Here is a 22,260-nt window from a genome sequence, read left to right as displayed (position 1 = left end):
CACAACTGAGGTTTTGCCAAAAGAAAACGGCAGTTTTCCCTAGAGGGAAAAATCATGCATTACAGAGAATTCACAGCTGGAAGTCAAGTACAAATTCATCCTGACAGCAATCTTGTATTCTAAATATGATTGTATTTTGGCCACCTGCAATTACCTTTTAAAAAAAAAAATAGTTCTGATGGTGACATACAACGCAAATGTAACACAGAAGAAAACATCAAATTCCTTGCCTTTCACTCACTTTTATTTTGCTGTAGGTCAGATCTGTAATGTTGAAACCAGTACAGTGAGGGTGGGGAGGAAAATTCACAAAATTCCTCTAAAACAGAGGAAAACAATGAAGGAGCAGGCGATAAACTAAAACTGTACTTTCAAGCAAACCTGTTATTTTGTAACCAAAAGAAAGATAGAACACAGAGAGGCAAACAGACAATAATGAAAGACAAGGCAGACACTCCAGATGCAAGGTGCGCAGCAGGCACAGATGATGTCAAAAGAGATGCCTGTAATGACGACAGCTGTAGTACAAGAACTTGTCTAATAATAATTTGCGTAAACTGTCTCTATCCTTGCAGCAGTGTAACCTCACAATTACTTAGAAGCAGTTACATTAGCAGCATTTGGTTGAGAGATTGTGTCTCAAATGGCCAGGAGGGTCTGGGCCAAGGCCTGCAATCAGCTGGAGCAGCAAGTCTTGAACAAGTTCAGGGTCAGCTGGGAGTTCATCATCCCCCCAGTCATGGTCTTCCAACACAGGGCTCTGGAGGTCCCAGGGCCCATCACTGGTGTTGAAGACAGAGGTGAAGCAGGCATTAAACATCTCTGCTTTGTCTACGTCCCTATTTGTGAAGTGACCAATCTCATGGACCTATGTTATCTCTGATCCTCCTTTTGCTGTTAACATATTTAAAATGTCCTTCACATGGCTGGCCAGCTTGAACGCTAATCGAGCTTTGGCCGCACAAATTTTCTCCCTACAGTGGTGAACAGCCTCCCTGTAGTCCTCCCGTGTTGCCTGTCCTTGCCTCCAATGTCCATACACTTTCCTTTTCCACCTAAGTTCTAGAAGAAGATCCTTGCTCAGCCAAGCCGGCCTTCTGCCCCGCTTGCTTGACTTCCCACACTTTGGAATTGCCTGCTCCTGCGCTCTTAAGAGATGGCTCTTAAAGAGTGACCAGCATCCATGGACCCCAATACCTTCAAAAGCAGACTGCCAGGGGACCTTACTAACTAGCTCCTTCAGCAGCCCCAAGTCTGCTCTTCCCGTGTCCAGGGCCAAAGTTTTGCTGGCAGTTTTTCTCTTGTCACCAGCTATTTGAAACTTGGATACTTCGTGGTCACTGTGACCAAGACAGCCACCAATCACCACGTGGCACACGAGTCCCCCTCTATTTACAAACAACAGATCGAGGAGGGCACCTTTCCTAGTCGGCTCCCTTAGTACCTGCACCAAGAAGTTACCTCCAATGTGCTTCAGGAATTTCCTGGACCTGTTTGTGTCTGCTGTATGATGCTCCCAGTTGACACCTGGGAATTTAAAATCACCCATAAGGACAAGGGCAGCTGGTCTAGAGATATCCCTTAATTCCTTGTAGAATAATTCATTGGTGAATGACAGAATCATAGAACTTTGCTACTGAAGGTGCTAACAGCTAAATGGTACAGACAATTGCATGACAGCACTTGAGCCTGCACCCTTGCATACTTATTTTACTAATATGGAGTCAGCCATAGAGACTTTATTCATAAACCTTGATTTATTTTTTTTTTTTTTTTTAGTTTTCACTAAAATCTCCAAACATGAAGGATTTTTACACAGATCAGGCGTGGCCATTCAAAAGTTGTTTTGCTGTGAATCAGGTGCATGCTGTTAACCTCCCAGATAGCTGGCAGGTCCAACTCAGTGCACCAGAAGCAGAAAAATGTACTGTTACCAGAGATTTCCTGGATTACTGATGTACAAAACAGTGTATCTCTGATTCTTCTCAACCCATGTGCTTACATGCGTTGCAAGACAGACAAGAAAGCCAGGAGAGACTACGAACTAGCTCCAGCGTGTCTGTAAGCCCTTATCCTAGGCCAATTCCAGCATCACCTTAGATTGTTCAATGAGTCCGCTGAGGTTTCCTAACACTCATGTTTATACCTTGACATTATACCAAGTGCAAGGATGTTCTAACACTGTCGGAGAGAAGGTATGGACTCCACTTTGATACTTGCATGCATGTAAGTTCCCACCTTGACTTGCGAATACAGCTATGTTATGAGCAGTTGCTAGCATCAACGAATGGAAGTCATTCTGCAGGGAGAAAAGAAACACTTCCCTAAATTGCTCCTCTACTGTGTCATCCTTTCTTATTATATTTTCCTTATACCTTTGAGTGAAATAGAGCATAAATAAAAAACATTCATAGGTTTTCTCATATATCTTTTTCTGGCAGTGGTTACAGTGCACATAATAGGGAAAAGTCTTGGAAAGGAGCTCTTGGCAGCTGGTGGGTTTATTTCCTTCTGCTTGCAAAGCCACATTTCCAGGTGCACTATACAACTTCATTGATAGTCTATGACCCAGAATTCTAGGGGGGTTGATGTTTATTTGTTTACTATCCCCAGTTACAGATTCACTTGTTTTGGCATTGGTTTTGTTTTGTTAAGAAACTTTCATGCATTTCTCCTCCTGTTTTGTTTTTCAGTATCCCAAACCACTCATTCACTACCTACAGATTTTCTGATTCCCCTAGTTGAAAGGGAAACCTTTCATTACAAAGGGATCAGAAGAAAAAGCCAGCAGTTTCCAGTAGCTGAGCTCTTTTTATTATTTTCTCTAAATTGCAAAATAAGCTTCAAGACTTATTGCTGCTGAGATGGACGTTCTCCCTCAGACTGGAGGACTGGAGTCCCAAAATGGTGGCTAGCCTCAAGCTTGTGGCAAGATGCTGGACTAGTGTTACATTCCTCTTGCCACAACACTCAGTCATTTGTGAAGAGCCCATCAGCATAAATTAGCAAGGGTCTACTCAGCATGAACTACAGAAATAGCAATACAATGTATGCACATACTATGTTACTTGCTTTCCAAATGAAATTACGTATTCATGGCTATAATAGTTCTGTTATTGTTATTTTGTCTAGGTGTAGTAGGGACTGGACAGATGCCACAAAAATGCTACAAGGAAATATATATGTCTGTACATATTTTATACATATTTTCCTAAATACATATATATATGTGTATCTAAGCACTTTATTATCTCACAAATCCCAGATTTAGAGACATGTATATATGTGTATACATATACATTTAAATTACTTAAGAGGGTAAATATTACCAGAGTTCAAGAGTATTGGTCACAGGCAGATAGCGCTTATTATCATTTTCCTGTTTATAGCAGTTGTCTGGATGCTAGCACAGATACTGCATTGTACTGAAACCAACAAAAAACGGTATTCACAGATATAGCTCATTGCCTTTTGTCAGATAGAGCAAAGCAACAGCATAGGAACTATTTATCATTCTGCTGGGGGAGAAAAATCTAAAAATAAATACTGTATTTTGCTACACTGTTAGTCAGCTGTTTTTTAGCAACCTGATCACGTCCAAGAAATTCTAACTCTTGTAGAAAAATGTAAGTGATGAAAAAAACAATTAGTTTTCCTGTAACATCCAGTACAAATAATCTTAAATGATAAGTACCAGAGCTATTATTCATCATATTCACTTATTTCAAAGTACACTGATCATGAAGGACACTAATTCAGCTATCAGATTTCATGCCACACCAGCTTGTACAAGTCCAGATGCTCTGCATGCAATTGGCCCAGCAGCAATCTGTTAACCTGAAAAAGATACTCACTTCCTTCTCTATACTATCAGCTGTGCTGAAGAGATAATTAAGCAGAATCCTGGCCCACTCATGTGTTAGAGCTTCTCCTTCTGGTGACACATGCTCCTAAGGCAGAAACAGGTTCCCGCCCTTATCACATCAGAAGCACTCACTGAATCGTATGTTTTAACAGATTATCTCCTGCTTTAAGAAAGAGGTACAAGCATGGGACTTCCTGCTGGAGAAGTAACCCACCAAACATCTTTTGAGAACCTTGGCCATTGGTCCTCCTTAGGGAGAGGATGTCTTTAGGCCAAACTTCCTTGTCTTGGCAGCTGTCAGAGGTCAATCCAAGGCACGGTTTCAGGTGTTAGTACAATAAAAGAGCTTTGACTTCAAAGTCACTTCAGAGTACACTCAAGGAGTATGGCCACTGGCTGCAGCTCTCTTCAGCACAACCTAGGAGGGAAAGGATGATTTCACTTACGTGGATTGAGGTTGGAAATGTGCAAATATTGCTGTGTGGCCTTTCCTTAGTTAGAAGGAACGGTCAGGAGCATCCCATCCCTGCCTGTAAAAATTCCTCATAATTTGTATGGGCATGTGGACAGCACTGAATTTCTACATCAGCAGTAGGCTGTATGGGATTATCCCACAAACTAGAGAGATTTCTTCCTGGCTACTTTTATTTATGGGTGCTTATAGCAGCCCAGCTGCTCTGAAGTGCCACAGCAGATTAATGCGATATAAAAAAAAAAAAAACTGATGTTTCACATGGATTGCAGCTCTATTATTCAGAATGACAGGTATAAAGGTATTTATATCTATACCTGGATAGAGTTAAATTCCAGAGACTGGAATTCCAGGATCATAAAAGCTTGGTACCAACAAATTCAGGCTGAACAATATGGAGGGGGAAAAAAGCAAAAACATTAAGACAAAGTTTAAGTTGCACAGGTCTTTTGTCCAAAATTATATTCAGTTACTGTTGGGATCTGTTGCCTAAGAAAACTTAGGTATCTAAGACATCCACCTAACTCTAATGGTTGCCAGGCATTTATTTCCTGTCATCCTAGCAAAAGTAAAACAGGGGTTTACAATAAACCTTTTTTTTCCCAGTAATTACTTACTAGGCTTGTCATGGCTTTCCCACCACCTTCATGGAGTTTATGTCCTCTGTATCACACCCCCTGAACGAGATCCCACTAGTTTACCTAAGTCAGCATAGTCCAATGAGTACTATGAACTCCAGTAGTCTACTATTTTCTCTATCCAAAAGGAAATAAAGAATGAATTTTTAAGCAGTGAATATTGACCCAGGGCCAAATGCTGTCTACCGTGTCTGAACTTGACCAGGAGCTGCTACAAACACTGCAAAAGGTAACAGGGATAGAGGCATCCCACACAAACACTGTTTTTATTGGGGCTTCTGGCTCTCAAACTTGCTGAGACTTGACCACCTCTCAAATAAGTGACCATAGAAAATAAAGTTGGAAGGAACTTTGAAAGCTTATTCTGTTTGTCTTCTTCCAGGATCTTCTTGGGTACTTCTTCACTGCTTCCTCAACCTATGAGTGAAACACCTTCTGCAAAGTCCCAAAGGAATCAATACAAGTTCAGCAGGAAAAGACTACATGCGAAAACCTCAATGTCCAGTCTTGGGTGTATGTTGTACAATGCACAGCCATTACGTTTTGCTTAGCCTTCACTGTAACAAAACAAGGTTGTTAACAAATTTGGGGATGTGTTTATCTTCATTGTATTACACAAAGCAGAGTTATATTTCATCAAACACACCTTGTTCTTAAACTCACAGGAAAGTTCTTATGTTTATGTTCTTTAATAGTTCTAAGTCAACTTAATTTATGTTATCCTGCTAGATATTTCTGTACCATTGTATTAGGCTAATAGTCATTAACGAGACACTGTCTCCTTCACACAATACCCAGATGCTAGGAAAAATTATATACTCACACTAGCAGAATTTGTAAATCTGACTGTCTCTGAGCCAGGTACTAGCAATAGGAAAAACAAATAGTAAACACAGTTAAGCAACTGTGAATGTTATGTGGTTTTGCACTTCAGGAGCGAATGCACAGCAAAAGGTTTTTTCACATCCAAGTGAAGATCAATTACCAAATTTACTAAATCAACTCCAGGTTTGTTTTCGTTCGGCTTAACTGTAACAGCAATTTTTCTTCTGACAGGTGATTATGGCTAATTTGTTTTATTTTTGTTTTATCATGGTATGACCATGTTTTTACAGATAATAGTAACAACTAATCAGTCTGTGCAGAATGAGATATTTATGACTAACATAAGGATACAGTGTAGAGAAATACAGGCCTGGTATGACAGGACAGACCTTGAGAAGTGGAGACATGAGATTGGATGGTAATATAGCGTACAGGCATGGGATGAAACAGATGGGGCACAGGCTTAGCACTGGAGACTTCACAACTACAAACAGCTCACAATGGACAGTTAAGAAATACAGTGCTGGACCTGGAAAATGCTGGTTTTCAAGGTTAACAAAAAAGAACAAAGAGCAAGTACTTAAAGTAAGTAAAACACACCATGTATAGTAAGTTTGGATATAATTTGGAGCTGTAGGCCAATGAAGAGCAAGGTATAAAAGTATGTTAGCAAACATATAAGAAGGTCCCCAAGTGGATCCTACAGCGAGGAAGAAAAAACCATCAATATTGACATCATATTCCTCCTGGCAAGGGACTCCAAACGCTGGCAACTCACAGTAACACAGACACACACCCCCCCCAGCACCAGACGGAAGCCATCAATCTTAGGACCTGGAGCAGCGATGGAAGGATGAACCTTCCATCACTACTCCACATCCTAAGGTTGGTGGCTTCCGTCTGGTGCTGGGTGGGGGGGTGTTACTGTGAGTAACACATGGAAGGATGAACTCTCCATCACTAGGAAAAAGGAAAAGGGGATAGAAACTAAGAAGCATTAACATAACAACTTTAACTCTAACTGTAACTATTATTGAGACTTTTTTCCATGTAGAAGTACTTTTTTTTCTGTAGTAACTAGATTTGAACTAATAAAGATCATTGGATTAGACTGTTAAGATTTTAATTCTTATAATAATAGAATTCTTGTCTTTATATATAAGGTGTGTTTCCTCTTTGCCCACAAACAAGATTTTCAGCTTAGCACAGATACTAAATTCTCTTATTATAGCCCAACTGTAATATAAGACACCAAACTTTTCCTGATTTCCTGTCCCTTCCCTCACCTCTAATGAAGCAAGTAATTATGAAGACTGTCTCAGCTTCAGTGGTGCACATTCTGAGAAACTCTGACAAATTTGCTACAACAGAGTTGCAATGACACTCTAGCTCGGGAATTTTAAGCATGAAAATAGTTATGTTGATCTTGTATTTTATTATGTCGATGACAGATTATTAAAAACAATATGCCAAAAAGAAGCTACACAGGAAAATTGAACAGCACTATAAATGCATCTATCACTTTGGAGGGGCATCTTTAAGAATTTCTCCTAACTGCCAAAGGTCTGCAGAGGTCGGTGAAAAAACCTTATTTTTCATCTGTACGGATGCTGGTGAGAAATAACTCCATGTGTCTGTAAATATCTTATTTCCCAAGTACAGAAGTGCACTCTTCTAGTCCAAACCTATGAGAAGTTCTAGGTGGTAGGGACCTGAGCAAGTCCTGGAATATGCTTCAAAGCCTTGGCTTCCACGAAAGTTCTGATTAACTAGGCCTGAAATTTACTGCTAGGACCAGAGATACATTTTGTGGCATAATGACTACATCCAGCTTGCAAAAAATGTTTAGGCCCTTAGTTCTTTCATCTCTTGCAATACTGTTTTTAAAGCAGGAAGATAGTCTAATGATATAGATACTAAAGAAAGCAAAAGAACAAAAAACCCAAACCCCCAAACACAGCAACGTAAGCAACTCTCTAAAGCCTAAGACTTGTTCTTTTTCCATGAAAGGCTGGGAGCACAGCTGAGCTACGGTTTGAGGGGATGGGAGCAGGGAAGAGTTTGTAAATACTTGATACACAAAACCTTGAGTGTTTGGGACTGAATTCAGTAAGCCGTCTTGGACTAAAAAAGGAAAAAAGAATTAAAAAGCTGGAACTTTGTTTCATTTGTCATGACTGCCCACTGAAACACAAACAGATGAGTTATTTGTAGCTGATATTATATTATGATATATATATTATATATATGATACATATATTATATACAGCTGACAGCAGCTGTAGACGGACAAGTTCAAGGTACTATTTGTCTGCTTCCTGACTGAACAAGCCTCCTCTCTTGTCTTTGAGATTTCCACTAGAATTCTAAAAAGATGTAAACAAGTATACTACATGTATGTGCATGAGAGAAAAATAGGCAGGCAGGGTTAGATTTCATTTTGGTTTTATTTTACATTTAAGACTGTAGGTGGTAGAAGCTTGGAAAGAGATGGAACACCTGAGGATATTTAACTGCCAGCACACCAGAGCACAAACATGTCAAATAGGCACGAGAAAAGTGCCAAGTCCCGCTTTCACACAGCCATTAGTGTCTCTGCATTTGATATAAAGAGGTTTCTTTAATTTCTTTGTATCAAATTGAGTTGTGAAAAAAACTGCTTTGTGGCAAATGCACAAAATGCCGATTAATCCAAAAAGGATTGGCTTTTGGTGTTTGACAGTCATATTGAGAAGACAAAATGATGTGGAGACAGACTACAGAGTGTCAAGGAACAGCAAGAGCAGGACTGCTCCCCAAGGGAAGGCAAGTCTGGACCCCAGGACGCCCAAAAGATGGGCTGAGCAATGGCCTCACACCTATAGCACCCGAGGCAGGCACGCAAAGCAGTGACACGACAGGTCCTACTGACAGTTCAGCGATCATCAGGCAAGACACAGGAACAGGCCAGGGTCCACCCAGGGATTCCACGTGGTACTTCAGAAGCAGGACTAGGACAGACACCCCTAGGACACAGCTCAGGCAGAACCAAAGGCACCAGCCTGAGCTTAAATGGAACCCTTGGTCAGAGGACGTGGGTGGAAGCCCCACGTGAGACTGCTCAGGGCAACGACGACCTATTCGTGCTCTCGGTGCCCTGATGCAGAGAAATATCAACGGATTCCTGAACAGAAGGATTCACTAACTCTGACAAAACTACCAATTTGGGGTAAGTGTACTAATTCTAACTCTGCAACAGTTATGCTTCATGTTTCTGTGCAATGTCTCCTTTTTCAGAGCACATAGCCCAGGGAAATAAGAACACTGAAGGGTTTAAAAACTCCATACACATATGGAAAGCCTTGTTTTGCTAACACAGGGAGTTCCACTAACAGCAGTGGGTTTGAGCTTTATCTCCTCCTGCGTGACAACTCCATTACACACCCACACTTTCCTGGAGTTTGCATCATGTAGAAACTGCTCCAGTCCATCTGACAGAGGACTGTGCAAAGGTTAGAGTTAATTTCATTACATCATTGTTAAATTGTATGGCACCAGAGAGAATTCCCCCTCTACTACGTATTAATATCCTGCTTGTTAAAAGACATAACAAAGTTTATTTAGTCATAAAGAAGCCTACCTTATTAAACTATTTCTTTCTGGGTAATGTTCAGTGACAGTCATACCACTCAGCAATATGTAATCAACTGAATGGTGTACAACTATGCATAACAGTTAAGTTAATCTCCTTACTTAAAGATGTTCTGATTGCGTCATCCTTGTTCATGGCTGAGCAATACCTTACTCCCAAGAATGGCTCAACTTAAGTCAATAAGCTGAAAGAAGTACAATACTCAAGCTCGAAAGGATGATAAATCAGAGCCTGGATGCTTTCACATACTCTAGGATCTTAACTGGACTGGAAACTGTAGTAATTAATTTGGCTCAAGAAATACAAAGAAGTACTACACCACTAGATAAGCAATGTGTATTGACTAAATCCTACTGGTTTTATTACCTGTTCACTTACTGACCTAACCGTTTCTGGTACTGGTATGCAATACTTTTAATGTATTAGGAAGATACATTGAATTCAACTCAGCTACTTATATTAATAAAGTAAGCACTTATTCTTGTATCAAAGGACATGTTTGTAAATTTAATCCTATTGTTTGCATCTCGTCAGTAATCTGTTGAAGACCTCTTGCAAAAACTTGGAAGATGCCTAGCTTTATAAATCCAAGTCATCCCATAAAAGTCTCCATGATAATCCAAATGAGGAAAGGATGTTTAAATTGTTTCTGAGATCAGCACAACATAGGAATCCCATGAAGGTATCACTATCACCAAAGTACCAAAGTACAGACACTTCTGAAATACCACAACTGCACAAAAAACTAAGAACGTCCAGCTACCTTTGTAACCAGGGTTTTACCATAATACACAATAAACCACACTGCTGTTCAGAAAGTCTCTACTCTATTGGGCAAATACTTTACATTTTTTTTAAATACCCATTAATAGAGACAGTCACCACAATGCAATAAAAATAGTATACGTCTTTAATGCTGTGTAGGTACATATTTGTATAATATCCTATTGCAGTCAATAATGTGCATTTGAAGTCTCCAAAGTACAGATTATGAAAATGTGTATTTAAACAGTTCTGAAATGCATATTTACATAATTGACTGTAATTTATCTAGAAAGCTATCGTAAACCTTTGTGTTCACTCTCACACAGTTCTATAGGGATCTTTATTTTTTCTCTAATATTGTAATTTAATATGCATAACAAAAAGTTAGGATTATCAGTCCTGTGCTTCCTAAAGTTTTGGGGCACAACTTTCTATTGACTTCTTTAGAGATAAACTTGAGTTAAAATCTTGCAATGACAAAAAGGTAAAATGACAAAACAAATTTGTACTGCATTTCTAATTCTTTCGTGATACCATACTGATTGTTCAGTCAATTATGATATATACTTTATGTCTTATCTATTCCAAGAAAACAAACTCATTATAAGAACACTCAACATGATCATGAACTTCCTGACTACAAGTAATAAATATGTCATACAGCTCAGAGTATGCAGACACATCTCCACATTAGACATCTGATTTAGAGCCCAATTCTGCTCTGGGAAGAAATGTTCCTCATAGTTTGAGATATTAGAAAACTAGCTCACGTACACAAAGTGTGATGGTCTTGCATGTGTCCCCTACTACATTCATTTTATGTTTATGAAGTCAAGAGAGAAACAGCAGCCACAGAAGTGGCCTAAAATTGCTTTGTCACTTTCACCTCAACCAAAGTACATATTGCAGTATCTTCATTTTTTCCAACAAGTCACCCTTTCGCAAGTATTGTAAGTATTGTGCTTATTAAACCTACTTTTCAATAAATCTACAATGTGATTGCATAAACCTTCTCTGTGTGTTTTGTTTATACTTTCCAATAACTTATGATTCCATCATCAACTTCCATCACATCTGCTAGAAGAGTGGATATGTGTTAAGATAATTTTACATTTTGTGAAAATCAGCCAGAGGCACAGAAAGACTACCCTGTACATGCCTTGAGGCACGAAAGGTTAAGCAAACACCATATTAGACTGCAGAGAATCAAAGATGGGGGGAGGGAAAGTGGAACATGGAAATGTCTCCCAAAACTTGATTGACTTTGACAACAAAGTCAATCAGTCACAAGACATGAGCATAGGAAACCTGGGTTCCTGAGTTCTGGTACTCATGGAATTTACTTTTTTAATGGAAAAATTTGGAACAGATAATCCAATTCAATTTAATTACCTACTGTTCAGAATCTCATCACAATTTAAAGTCAACACACCACCTTCTCCTTCATGTAATTACTACCCTTCATGTAGGTATAAGAATTTTAGTCATCTAAACAAGTTGGGACAATAGCTGCTTGCTACAAATACAAAAGCGGTATACAGATCATAGAATGCTTTGAGCTGGAAGGGACCTTTAAAGATCATCTAGTCCAACGCCTCTGCCGTGGGCAGGGACATCTTGCACTAGATCAGGTTGCTCAGAGCCCCGTCCAACCTGACCTTGAACACTTGCAGTGATGGGGCATCCACAACTTCTCTGGATAACCTCTTCCAGCATCTCATCACTCTCATCGTAAAAAATTTCTTCCTTATATCCAATCTAAATCTACCCTTTTTCAGTTTAAAATCATTCCCCCTTGTCCTGTCAATACAGGCCCCAGTAAAAAAAAGTCTTTTTCCATCTTTCTTATAAACCCCCTTTAAGTACTGAAAGGCCGCAATAAGGACTTCCCGGAGCCTTCTCTTCTCCTGGCTGAACAACCCCAACTCTCTCAGCCTTTCTTCATAGGAGAGGTGTTCCAGCCCTCTGACCAGTTTTGTGGCCCTCCTCTGGACCTGCTCTAACAGGTCCATGTCTGTCTTGTGCTGGGGACGCCAGAGCTGAATGCAGTACTCCAGGTCGGGTCTCACCAGAGCAGAGCAGAGGCGGAAAAGCACCTCCCTCGACCTGCTGGCCACGCTTCTTTTTATGTAGGCCAGGATACAATTGGCTTTCTGGGCTGCGAGCGCACATTGCCGGCTCATGTCCAATTTTTTGTCCACCAGTACCCCCCAGTCCAGTATCCCCAAGACCTTCTCTGCAATCCATTCATCTCCCAGCCTATATTGATACTGGGGACTGCCCTGACCTAAGCGCAGGGCCTTGTACTTGGCCTTGTTGGACTTCAGGAGGTTCGCACACGCCACTCCTCACGCCTGTCATGGTCCCTTTGGATGGCATCCCTTCCCTCTAGCGAATCAACCGCACCAATCAGCTTGGTGTTGTCTGGGAGCTTGCTCAGGGTCCACTCAATCCCACTGTCTATGTCATTGATGAAGATATTAAATAGTATTGCTCCTAGTACAGACCCTTGAGGGACACCACTCGTTACTGGTTTCCACTTGGACATTGAGCCATTGACTGCAACTCTTGGGACAAGGATGTTGTGAAGGACATTACAACAGGATCAGGCAAAAGATGAAGCAGCATGCTAAGAGAGAAAGTTCTCACTCAAAGACCTATCTGCAGTAACAAACAACAGGAAACATACTACAAAGTGCTGCTTTTAAAATTCTCTCTCTGTTTTTCTCCCCAGCCCCCTAAATTTATTCCACAGTGAATTGTTCTAGATAAAACTAGGATGTTAGCAAAATCAGACATTGCTGAAGCTCTGTACCTAGGTTCAGCAGATCTGCTCAAAGAGTAAATGATTTATCCCACCTAAAACATGCACTGCAAAGTGTAGATAAAGTGGACCAAATTCATGTCCGAGGAAGAACGGCTTAAAGCATCTGAATCTGAGTTTCACCTACTTCTAACACTTCATATTCAATGAATATACTTTATTCAGTGAATAAAGAGTTAAATCAAGTTTCAGCTTTAATATGAATGTCACCCACCGGTAAGAAATTTGAACCTCAGAAGGTGAAATGAATTACATAACATGATACACAAGGATTTACCAGCAGGAGCTCAGGAGGCTTTATCTGCAGCAGCGTCACAGCCAATAGCTTCCACATCATATGACACCGCTGTGGCTAAATAGCCCATGTTCTTTAGATTGAGGATGTCCTTCCTGCATGGTACCTACATGTAACTGGATGAAATTGAGAAAGGGAAATGCAGGCCAGGCTACAAGAAATAACATATCTTGATAGAAATTTCATAGTTCATCAAAAGCTGTTCCAAGGGAAACAGAAGAACCTCCCCCACTTGGGAACATAAACAAATAAAATTATTTTTAATAAAAAACCTGACATGATCACTTCACAGCAGTAACTAGGAATCCCAGTTATAGACTCAAGTTTTGGTTGCACCCACTACTGGCAAAAGAAATCATAGGAAAGTAGTTCTTCATAGAGAGGATCTAAGTATGCAGATATAAAAAAGTAAGCTAGCTAAATTTGAGTTGACAGTAATAAAATTTGGCACTTCATATACTTCCTCTCAATAATGTTTCTTAACATAGTGATAAAAGCTTTCTTTAAAGACATCATCATGCATTTGGACCTCAGTGATTTGTAAGCTAACAACTGAACTACAGTCCACTACTATAGGAAATTACTTATGGCACAATCACTGCTAAGAGCCTGATTCTGCAATGAAGTCAAAAAGAATTTTACCATTGATTTCAACAGTCACATGACAGCCCTTAATGTTGCAGTTACACGAAAGAAAATACTACTTTGGTTACAAAATAAAGATCCCTCAACCTCAAAAATCAGCTAAAATGAGAAAAGGAAATAATGAGTAATTTGCCTCCTTAGCTTCAGTGACAACATTCCTGTTGGGAAAGAACTTTTCTTTTTTCTCATTTGGAAGTCCCCTGCTAGAGAGAGAGGCCTCGATAAAGTCAATGTCATTGTTCTTGACAAATCCTTCGTACTTAACCCATTTTAAGGAAAAACTTGATGCAATTTCTGGACCCAGCCTACAGCTATCTCAATGAAGACCAAACTTAAGGAACCACTACGAAGCTTGTTTTCAAAAATGAACTTATGATCCTCCTCATACATGCACGCACACAGACAACGCAGCTAAAAGTGAGAGAGCTTAAGAGGAACAGGCCTCAAAGCGCCTATGGGCTTATCGAAACCTTTTACAGAGCCATATTCACACTACGGATCAACCATTCTGTCCAGTACCTTGGGCTTCCAGCACTCAGTCTAATTCCAATAACCAGTCACCTGATAGGATACTTGTCACCTCAAAGTGAAATCTGAGGTAGTTACAAAACTGTTCATGGAGCCTAACGTCAGCTGTCAACCATGGGCTTGACTCATCTCTTTTAAAGAAACAGACTGATGCCACAAGTTAAAAGACGAAAACTTTTGAGAAGAATTTGCCTTTGTCATTTATAAATGCTGAAATGCTGAGGAATCCTTGAGATTCCAAGGAGAGAGGTTTGGGACACCTATACCTCTGAAAAACATACCTGTGGGCTAATAAATAACCAGTTACTGGCAGAGACAACAAAGACAAGAGAATAACTATTACACAACCTAATTTAAAAGGAAAACCATATCATATATGCTGAATTTGGAAATGCTGCACTTCCCTTTTGTAAGTCTTTAACATTATGTGATCTACCAGGGAAAACAAATCTGAATTCAAACCTTGCTTCTCAATACAAGACTAGAGCAATTACTCAAGATTTCTGTAAATGTGGTAACACAATACACACTATCACCAACAAAATCCACATATGCAAATGAGATAACAGGAAGTGAACACACTGATGACATGAAACAGCTAAAATAGCAAAAATTCTAGTCAGAATAATTCTTCAGAACTACAAGTTGATTACCGATACATTGCCCTCCTCCCTCAAGTTGAATAACTAAAGGATCACCCTTTCTTACCTGAGTAACATGCTTTGAAAAGTTAAAAAACTATTGTATTTTGACAATACAACACTCGGTACTTCCTATCATTACTTTCTTACCGGAGTGTTCTTGCTTACAAACGGCGAGGAAGCATACATAGCACTTATTGTATTGTATTGTATTCAAAAGGTATTTTCCCTTCCTGAATACTGTATTCCTGCTCTTCTTTCAGAAGAATACTTCCATGCCTACCTTTCCACCATCAGTGCTGAATACCTATGGTCCTAGGCCTGCTCCCTCTGCAGTAACCTGCAAAACCATTTGCATTCCATAGCAGTAGGAACAGGTTTTCTCGGAAGTTAAGTAACTACGGACTCACCTATTTAGATTTCACCTTTGAAACACTGTAATTTCTTTCTGGCTTGTTTTCCCTCCCTAAAGGCTTTTTTTCCTTTTCCTTTTTGGGAGGGAGCCAAGCTGTCAATTTTCCTTTAGCCACATCAAGGTTCAGACCACAGAGGTGAATTAGAAAATAGAGTTTTCCGAGTTGTAAACATGCCGCACAGCATGCCTGTGGCATCAAGGCAAAGGCTGCTTTACCAAGCGGCTTTTACCCATTTGTATAACTCAGCCAATTACCGGCAGCCTTCGGGACGCACAGAAAAGAAGCCTTGTTTCTAAGGGGGTTTGCTCATTCTGCAGATCTGTTTTGCCGTGGAAATCTCGCGCACGCTGGAAGAGGAAATCGGTTTTGTAGCGACACCTTCAAACAGGCTAAGAAGCTTCGCAAGCCCCGTGTCCTCTGTCGCAAATACACTCGCTTCCAAGGCGCGTTAGAGCGGAGCTCGAGCACCGAGATGAAGTGCTGCCCCCGGTGACCTTCCCCGACGCGCTGGCTGGCGGGATCCGGCCAGGGAGCGGAGCTCGCTTAGTCCGGGCACCCGGCTACGGCCGCGGAGCCCCCAGTTCCTACGCCCAAAACACCGGCATCCCACAAGCACCGCCAGCACAGCGGGCTCCCGCCTCCACGGCCCCACCGCGGCCCGCGGTAAGCAGCCCCCAGCCCCGCGCACCGGCCCCGCGCGCCCAACGGCCGGCGCGGCCTGGCCCGGCCCGGCCCGGCCCCGCGCGCCCAACGGCCGGCCCGGCCCTCCCGCCACCGCGCACCTGCCGCCCGGTGGCCCTCCCGCGCCGGCCCCCGCGCCCCGGGCGGGCACGCACCGCAGCCCGCCCCTCCCCAGAGCGCGGACAAAGCGGCCACAACGCACCTGCTCCCGGGGAGGGGGCGGCGGCGGAGGTTCTCGCCCTGCCCGCCCCCATCTCTGCGCCCACCGGCTCCCCGCCCCGAGCCCGACCGACCCGCCTTCTCCGGGCCGGGCGAGCCGCTGCGCTAGCAGAGAGGTGCCCCAGCGCCTCCGGGGGCTCCCTGCTGCGCGGGCGGGCCCTACGCCCACCCCGCGCCCAGCATCCGCCCACGGAAACAAACTCCGGCTGGGGCTGCACGCTGGCTGGATCCGCAATGTAAACAGGCCGGAGGGCGGCACAGGCGCCGGCTGCCTCCGCCCGCCAGCACCGGGGCCCGCCCCGCCTTGCCCCCGCGCCCGGGCGCTCACCGTAGAGAGGCGTGGAGGCTTCTCCCTTCCTCGCCATCGTCTCCCGGTGCCCTCCGCGCACGCACAGCCCGGGGCCCGGCGCCTCCGCCCGCCGCTCAGCGCGCTCTTTGTTGCCGTGAAGGCATGAGAGGCGGCAGCGGCCGGGCAGCCTCCCGCTCCGCTCCGCTCCGCTCCGCCGCGGCCGCTCGGAACACCGCCCGCGCCCCGCGCTGACCCTCCCGTCCCGTCGGCTCCGCGGCCGACGCCTGCGCCGAGCCCGCGGGGGCGGTGCCCGAGCCGGGCGGGGGGGGCGCGGGCAGAGGGGGCGCGCCGAGGGCAGGCGCAAGGGGCGGCAGGACGGCCGGCAGCCGGACCGCACGCCCCCGCCGCGGCCCCCCGCCGCGGGACGCGCCTGGCTAACTTCGCGTGGGTCCGGCTCCCGGCGACAACTTGGGCAGCCGGCGGCAGCGGGCGCCGTACCTGGGGGCGTCCGCGGCGGGGAGGTCTCCATCCTCTCCCCCGCCGCCAGGCGCTGCTTGGGCGGAGCGCCCTGCCGCCGAGCGCCGGTCGTTCCCCGCGAAACGTGACTGCCAGCCGCCGGGTCGGCTCCGGCTCCGGCGGGGACGGCGGGCGCCCGTGCCGCTGTCAGGGTGGGAAGGCTCCCCCTTTCCGTGGCCGTGCCCTGAGCCTGGAGGTTTTGCCGCCGGTAGGAAGCAGACAGCCGGTCCCGGAGCCGCTCGCCGCCCGCCCGGGCCCCGCCGGCGCCGGGAGCGACCTTGGAAAGCGCCTCCCGCCGCGGCCCCCGGCGGAGCTGTCCGGGCCGCCCGTGCTGAGCGATCCTGGCCGGGCCGGGCCGGGCCGCCCCGCGGGGAGCAGCCTCTAGCCCACGCGAGGAAAGGGCATGAGCTCACAGGTGCTGCTAAGAAGTCGAAGCACTCTGGTGTGCTCACAGAGAGATGGGGTTTCTGCCTCCTCCTGACCGGGAGGAACTTTAACACCTCAGTTTTGGTTCTGGGTGGGGGCATTTTCACGATTCAGCCAAAAAACAGGTTCAGTCCTGACAAATACAGATTGCTGGTCATAAACTTTCCTTTAGTTGTCGTCCACCTCCCTTTGTTTTATCTGAATGGGGCAATGGCCACTTGAGCATTTAGTCTGATTGCTGAGATTCTTTTTCAGTCGTGACAGCTCAAATCGTCACTACAGCAAAAGGACACTATATTCACATGTCACACTGCTATCTATTAGTCTGACACACAGAACATTTTGTATTGAAAAAATTTTGAAATAACCCTATGTAATTCTTAACAGAAGTGCACCTGTAGGCCACCGTTTAAATTTTTACACATGAGCAATTTGAGGAAAAGGTACTTTCCAAGGCTTCAAATAAAGGTACCCTTTCAAAAAATTGGCTTAAGACCCTCAAAAGCACACGATTATTTTATGAGTAAATTAATATGCATAGATCATGGAAGTTGTTACTATGCTTGTATAAACTGATCACATATGTGTTAGAGGCAGTCAGAGTATGTGACTCCACAGTCAGTGCAACATCAGGTCTTGTAGAGCTAGCAGCCTTGGCTAGTTTTAAGAAAACTAAATCAGGCATATGTAGCACCTTATTCATCCTCCCAGATGTCTCAGTTCAGGCCAGCTGCTCTAATAATTACTGAATTTCACATATGCAGTTTTGTCTGTTAGTAGTAGAAGTACTGGGGGAAGTACTGCATTAAATTGTGAGGATTTATTTGTCCTTCTAACTTTTAAAATCAGTAGTTGCTTCCTCCAGTTACCCCATTTCATCAGAATACTACCTAGGCAGAGGTTTATGCATTCTGTGCACCACTGGTGGTCTGCAAAGTTGATGAGAGTTCCTTCTTAAACCTAGTCCACCTATCCTGTTAAGCCACTTACCTGGTCTAGCTACCCAAGACGCCTGTCTGTGTTCCAGGAAATGGATCCCAAGGGTAAATACCTGATGTGGAAAATGGACAACATACTTTGCTATCTAAGAAGAAATCTTTATTTCATCTCAGTGTTGATGACTAGGAGAACAATTCAGACAATCTCACCTACAGAAAGAAGAGCTTCTTGTGTCAGAGATTGAGTCAAACATGAGGAAAGCTGCGTAGGACAGCTTTGTAAGAAGCAAGGTGGTGGGTTAATGTCTTCTGGCTCATTCTGATAAGGCATGGCAACCTGAAGGTAGCAGGGCATGACAGGATTTGCTAGTCAGAGTTGAAGCTTCAGTATTATTCTACAGCTCAGTGTTATTCTGTTCCCTCTGTGCAGAGGGGTGTATCTATATGTAGCCTACTTTCAAGAATGGACATTGGAACCTCAACAAACTACACAATAAAAAACATAAGTAATGGAGTTTGTATAGGCAGTCCTACAAATGAATATATAAAATATATTATATATGGATCATTGTCATGGTTTAACCCTAGCCAGCAACTAAACACCACACAGCTGCTCGCTTATCCCCACCCCCACCCCCACCCCCACCCCGGTGGGATGGGGGAGAGAATTAGGAGGGTAAAAGTGAGAAAACTCGTGGGTTGAGATAAAGCCAGTTTAATAATTGAAATAAAATAAAGTAAAATAGTAGTAGTAATAACAATAACAATAATAGAATATACAAAGCAAGTGATGCGCGATGCAATTGCTCACCATCCACCAACCGATGCCCAGCCAGTCCCCAAGCAGCGATCACCGCCCCCCGGCCAACTCCCTCAGCTTATATATTGAGCATGACGTCATATGGTATGGAATACCCCGTTGGCCAATTTGGGTCAGCTGTCCTGGCAATGCTCCCTTCCAGCTTCTTGTGCACCTGGCAGAGCTGAAAAGTCCTTGACTAATGTAAAGAGCTAAACATCAGTGTGTTATCAACATTATTCTCATGCTAAATCCAAAACACAGCACTATACCGGCTACCAGGAAGAAAATTAACTCCGTCCCAGCCAAAACCAGGACAATCATATGTTCCATTTAGTATATGTAATATACAGCACACGCAATATATTATGTATATAGTGTATATATATTGTATATATGTATTATGTATTGTATTTAACATATATTATATTTAACATATATGCTATATATAACATATAATATATGTTATATATGTTATACATAATAGAACATATATATATGTTGGGCTACGGCTAACAAACAGAAGTAAGCTTTTACTTACACAATACTTCCAAGTTCTGGCAAAAAAAAACTCACATGCACTCTAGCAAAGTTTTTTCTTTCTTTTCGTTAGACCAATATAAAATTAGGATTTTTATGATTTAAAAAAAAAATAAAATCATATATAGTATTAAGAAGTTAGTGTAGAATCCTCCAGGAGAAGTAGTAATTTTTGACTTGGTTCTGACTATCAGAACAAAGGAATAACTTAAAAATACACTAAAAAAAGAGAAAACTTTCTAAAAAGAATTTAAAAGGTTAGAATAGAGCTAAAAACTCTATGAGTTACAGTTTTTCAGGTGGATAGAAGGCTGTGTAAGGACACCACTTTGAGACATAGCAGATCATCTTTATATATTCATGTTTCTCAGAAGAACCTGAAAAATGGCAAAAGGAAGCCAGCATGTCTAGGCAGAATGAAAAGGGCAGTTGCTACAAACAAGGAGGAATCTTCTGATAAGTTAAAGTTGTATTCAACTGCCCAGGCCGAGGGACGTGGCTGCCACCTTCCCGTCTGCAGGTTCAGCCAGGAGCGAAGCTGAGCGCGTGTCCTAGAGACACACACCCAGACACGCATGGGACGCTGACTCGGCCGGTCACGCGCACTGCCACAGATGAGACGCTGCCTTCAACAGTACCTACACGCAGGACCCACATTTAACACAAGCACGGGCAGCCGCGTCCCCTCCTCCCCTTGGGCTGGCAGAGACGAGAGGTCACCAGTGCGGGCACACACACACGAGCCTCGCTGGATGCACACGCACAGCTGCAGCCCCTCTGTCTGCCCAGTCCCCCTGCCCGGATCCCAGCCCTCTCACCTGCCTCAGGGGCCGCCTGCTTGCTGGCTGGTCCCGCTTGATGCTTGCTGCAGACGCGTAGCACTCACACTCACCCACAGGCACTCCACACTCCCAGGTCGCCCTGGATGACAGCATGGACCCTTGCCTGCCCGATACCCCTGCCCGGACCCAGCATCTCCCACTCACCAGCGAGTCCAGCTTGAAGTTTGCCAGCGAATGAGACACGCACACCCACTGTGGGGAAGATGCTGGCACTCGCCACCCTCAGCAGCCAGCACCAGGCACAGGAGCTGTGACCCGCCGTCCCGCTCCAGCTGCTGTGCTGAGCCCCTCGCTCGCCTCACCCACACCCGTCCCTCCCAGTAGCAGGTTTTCAGGACATACGCTGTTCCCGCTTCAGCAGCCGGCAGCTGAGACCTCCAGCCGCTCCAGCAGCTGACACTGAGACCTCACGGCTCCAGTAGCCGGCACTGCTGGAGGCCGGGGGCACCCACATGCCCAGTCTGACTCCATTTGCTGGTACCAAATCCACGCACGCAGGACCCTCAGTAGCCGGCACTTCATCCTTACAACACACATACACATGGGATAGATAGCAAGGTCACAAAGAGAGATAGTTAAGAAAAGGTTTAATAAGAAGATAGGATGCAATAAGAGACTGTGGTGATCAGGTGCTGGGCTCAGTCAGACAAGTGTACTGACCGCCCTCTTCTACACACGACTGGTCCGTTTTATACCCCATTCTGCCTATTCCTCCTTTGTTCCCCCAGAGGCCCTTCCCCTGCACATTCCTTCATTAGTTTGCAGAGATCCACAGATCCCTTTCCAACATTCTGGGCCCTCAGGTTTGCATCCTTAACAGTTGCAAAGTCCCAGTTTGCCTGCAGTTTATTGAGAGCCAGCTTGTTTCTTGTCTTTGTCGCTGTTATGTTTGCCTGTCAAGTTTGTGTCTCCATATTTTGTCCATGGCTTCCCACTTTTTCTTGGTATCCCATTTGACAAGACCTTTGATCAAATAATCTTACTGAAATAAACATTCCCTCAACAATTAGTGTGACTGACCAGCTTTGTGTCTCATCACCACCTCCCTTACCCTTGTCAGTCAGGTCTGTGTCTCTTTATGTTCTTGTTTACGGCTTCCTCCTTTTCTTGTTCTCTCTTTTTGCATTGAAAAGGTCCTTCACCGGATACCCTTAAAGGAGCAGACACTTTCCTTCCACATACCCTTACAAAAAATATTTTTAAAAAATTCCAAAACTAACCAAAAATTTGTTACAGTGGTGGGGTCACCCATGGAATCTCAAAGACTTATGTGTCAGGACTCTTGCTGTTCCAGGTACTCATCAATGATTTGAAAAAGGAGAGGAACACTGAAGTGGAAAATTTTGCTGCCAATAGTAAGTTATTTATGGGACTGAAAGAATTTCAGATAAGCTCAGGGTAGATAAATGTAAAATGATACAGACAAGGGGTGCAGAGAAATAATTATATACAAAGATGAGCTTTG

At 43.9% G+C, this 22,260-nt stretch overlaps 1 protein-coding gene across 1 annotated transcript in view; it reads right to left on the bottom strand.

The window, feature by feature from the left end:
• Positions 1 to 16,810, bottom strand: part of SLC44A5 (solute carrier family 44 member 5) — a 102,339-nt gene extending 85,529 nt beyond the window's left edge. The window contains exon 1 of the mRNA XM_075156989.1: positions 16,429 to 16,810. Coding sequence (XP_075013090.1) covers positions 16,429 to 16,810 — 382 coding nt within the window. The remainder of the gene's footprint in view (positions 1 to 16,428) is intronic.
• Positions 16,811 to 22,260: the final 5,450 nt, after the last annotated feature.

This window comes from Calonectris borealis, chromosome 8 (assembly GCF_964195595.1).
Source record: "Calonectris borealis chromosome 8, bCalBor7.hap1.2, whole genome shotgun sequence".
In the NCBI taxonomy this organism is placed as follows: Eukaryota; Metazoa; Chordata; class Aves; order Procellariiformes; family Procellariidae; genus Calonectris; species Calonectris borealis.
This window is presented reverse-complemented; position numbering and strand designations above follow the sequence as displayed.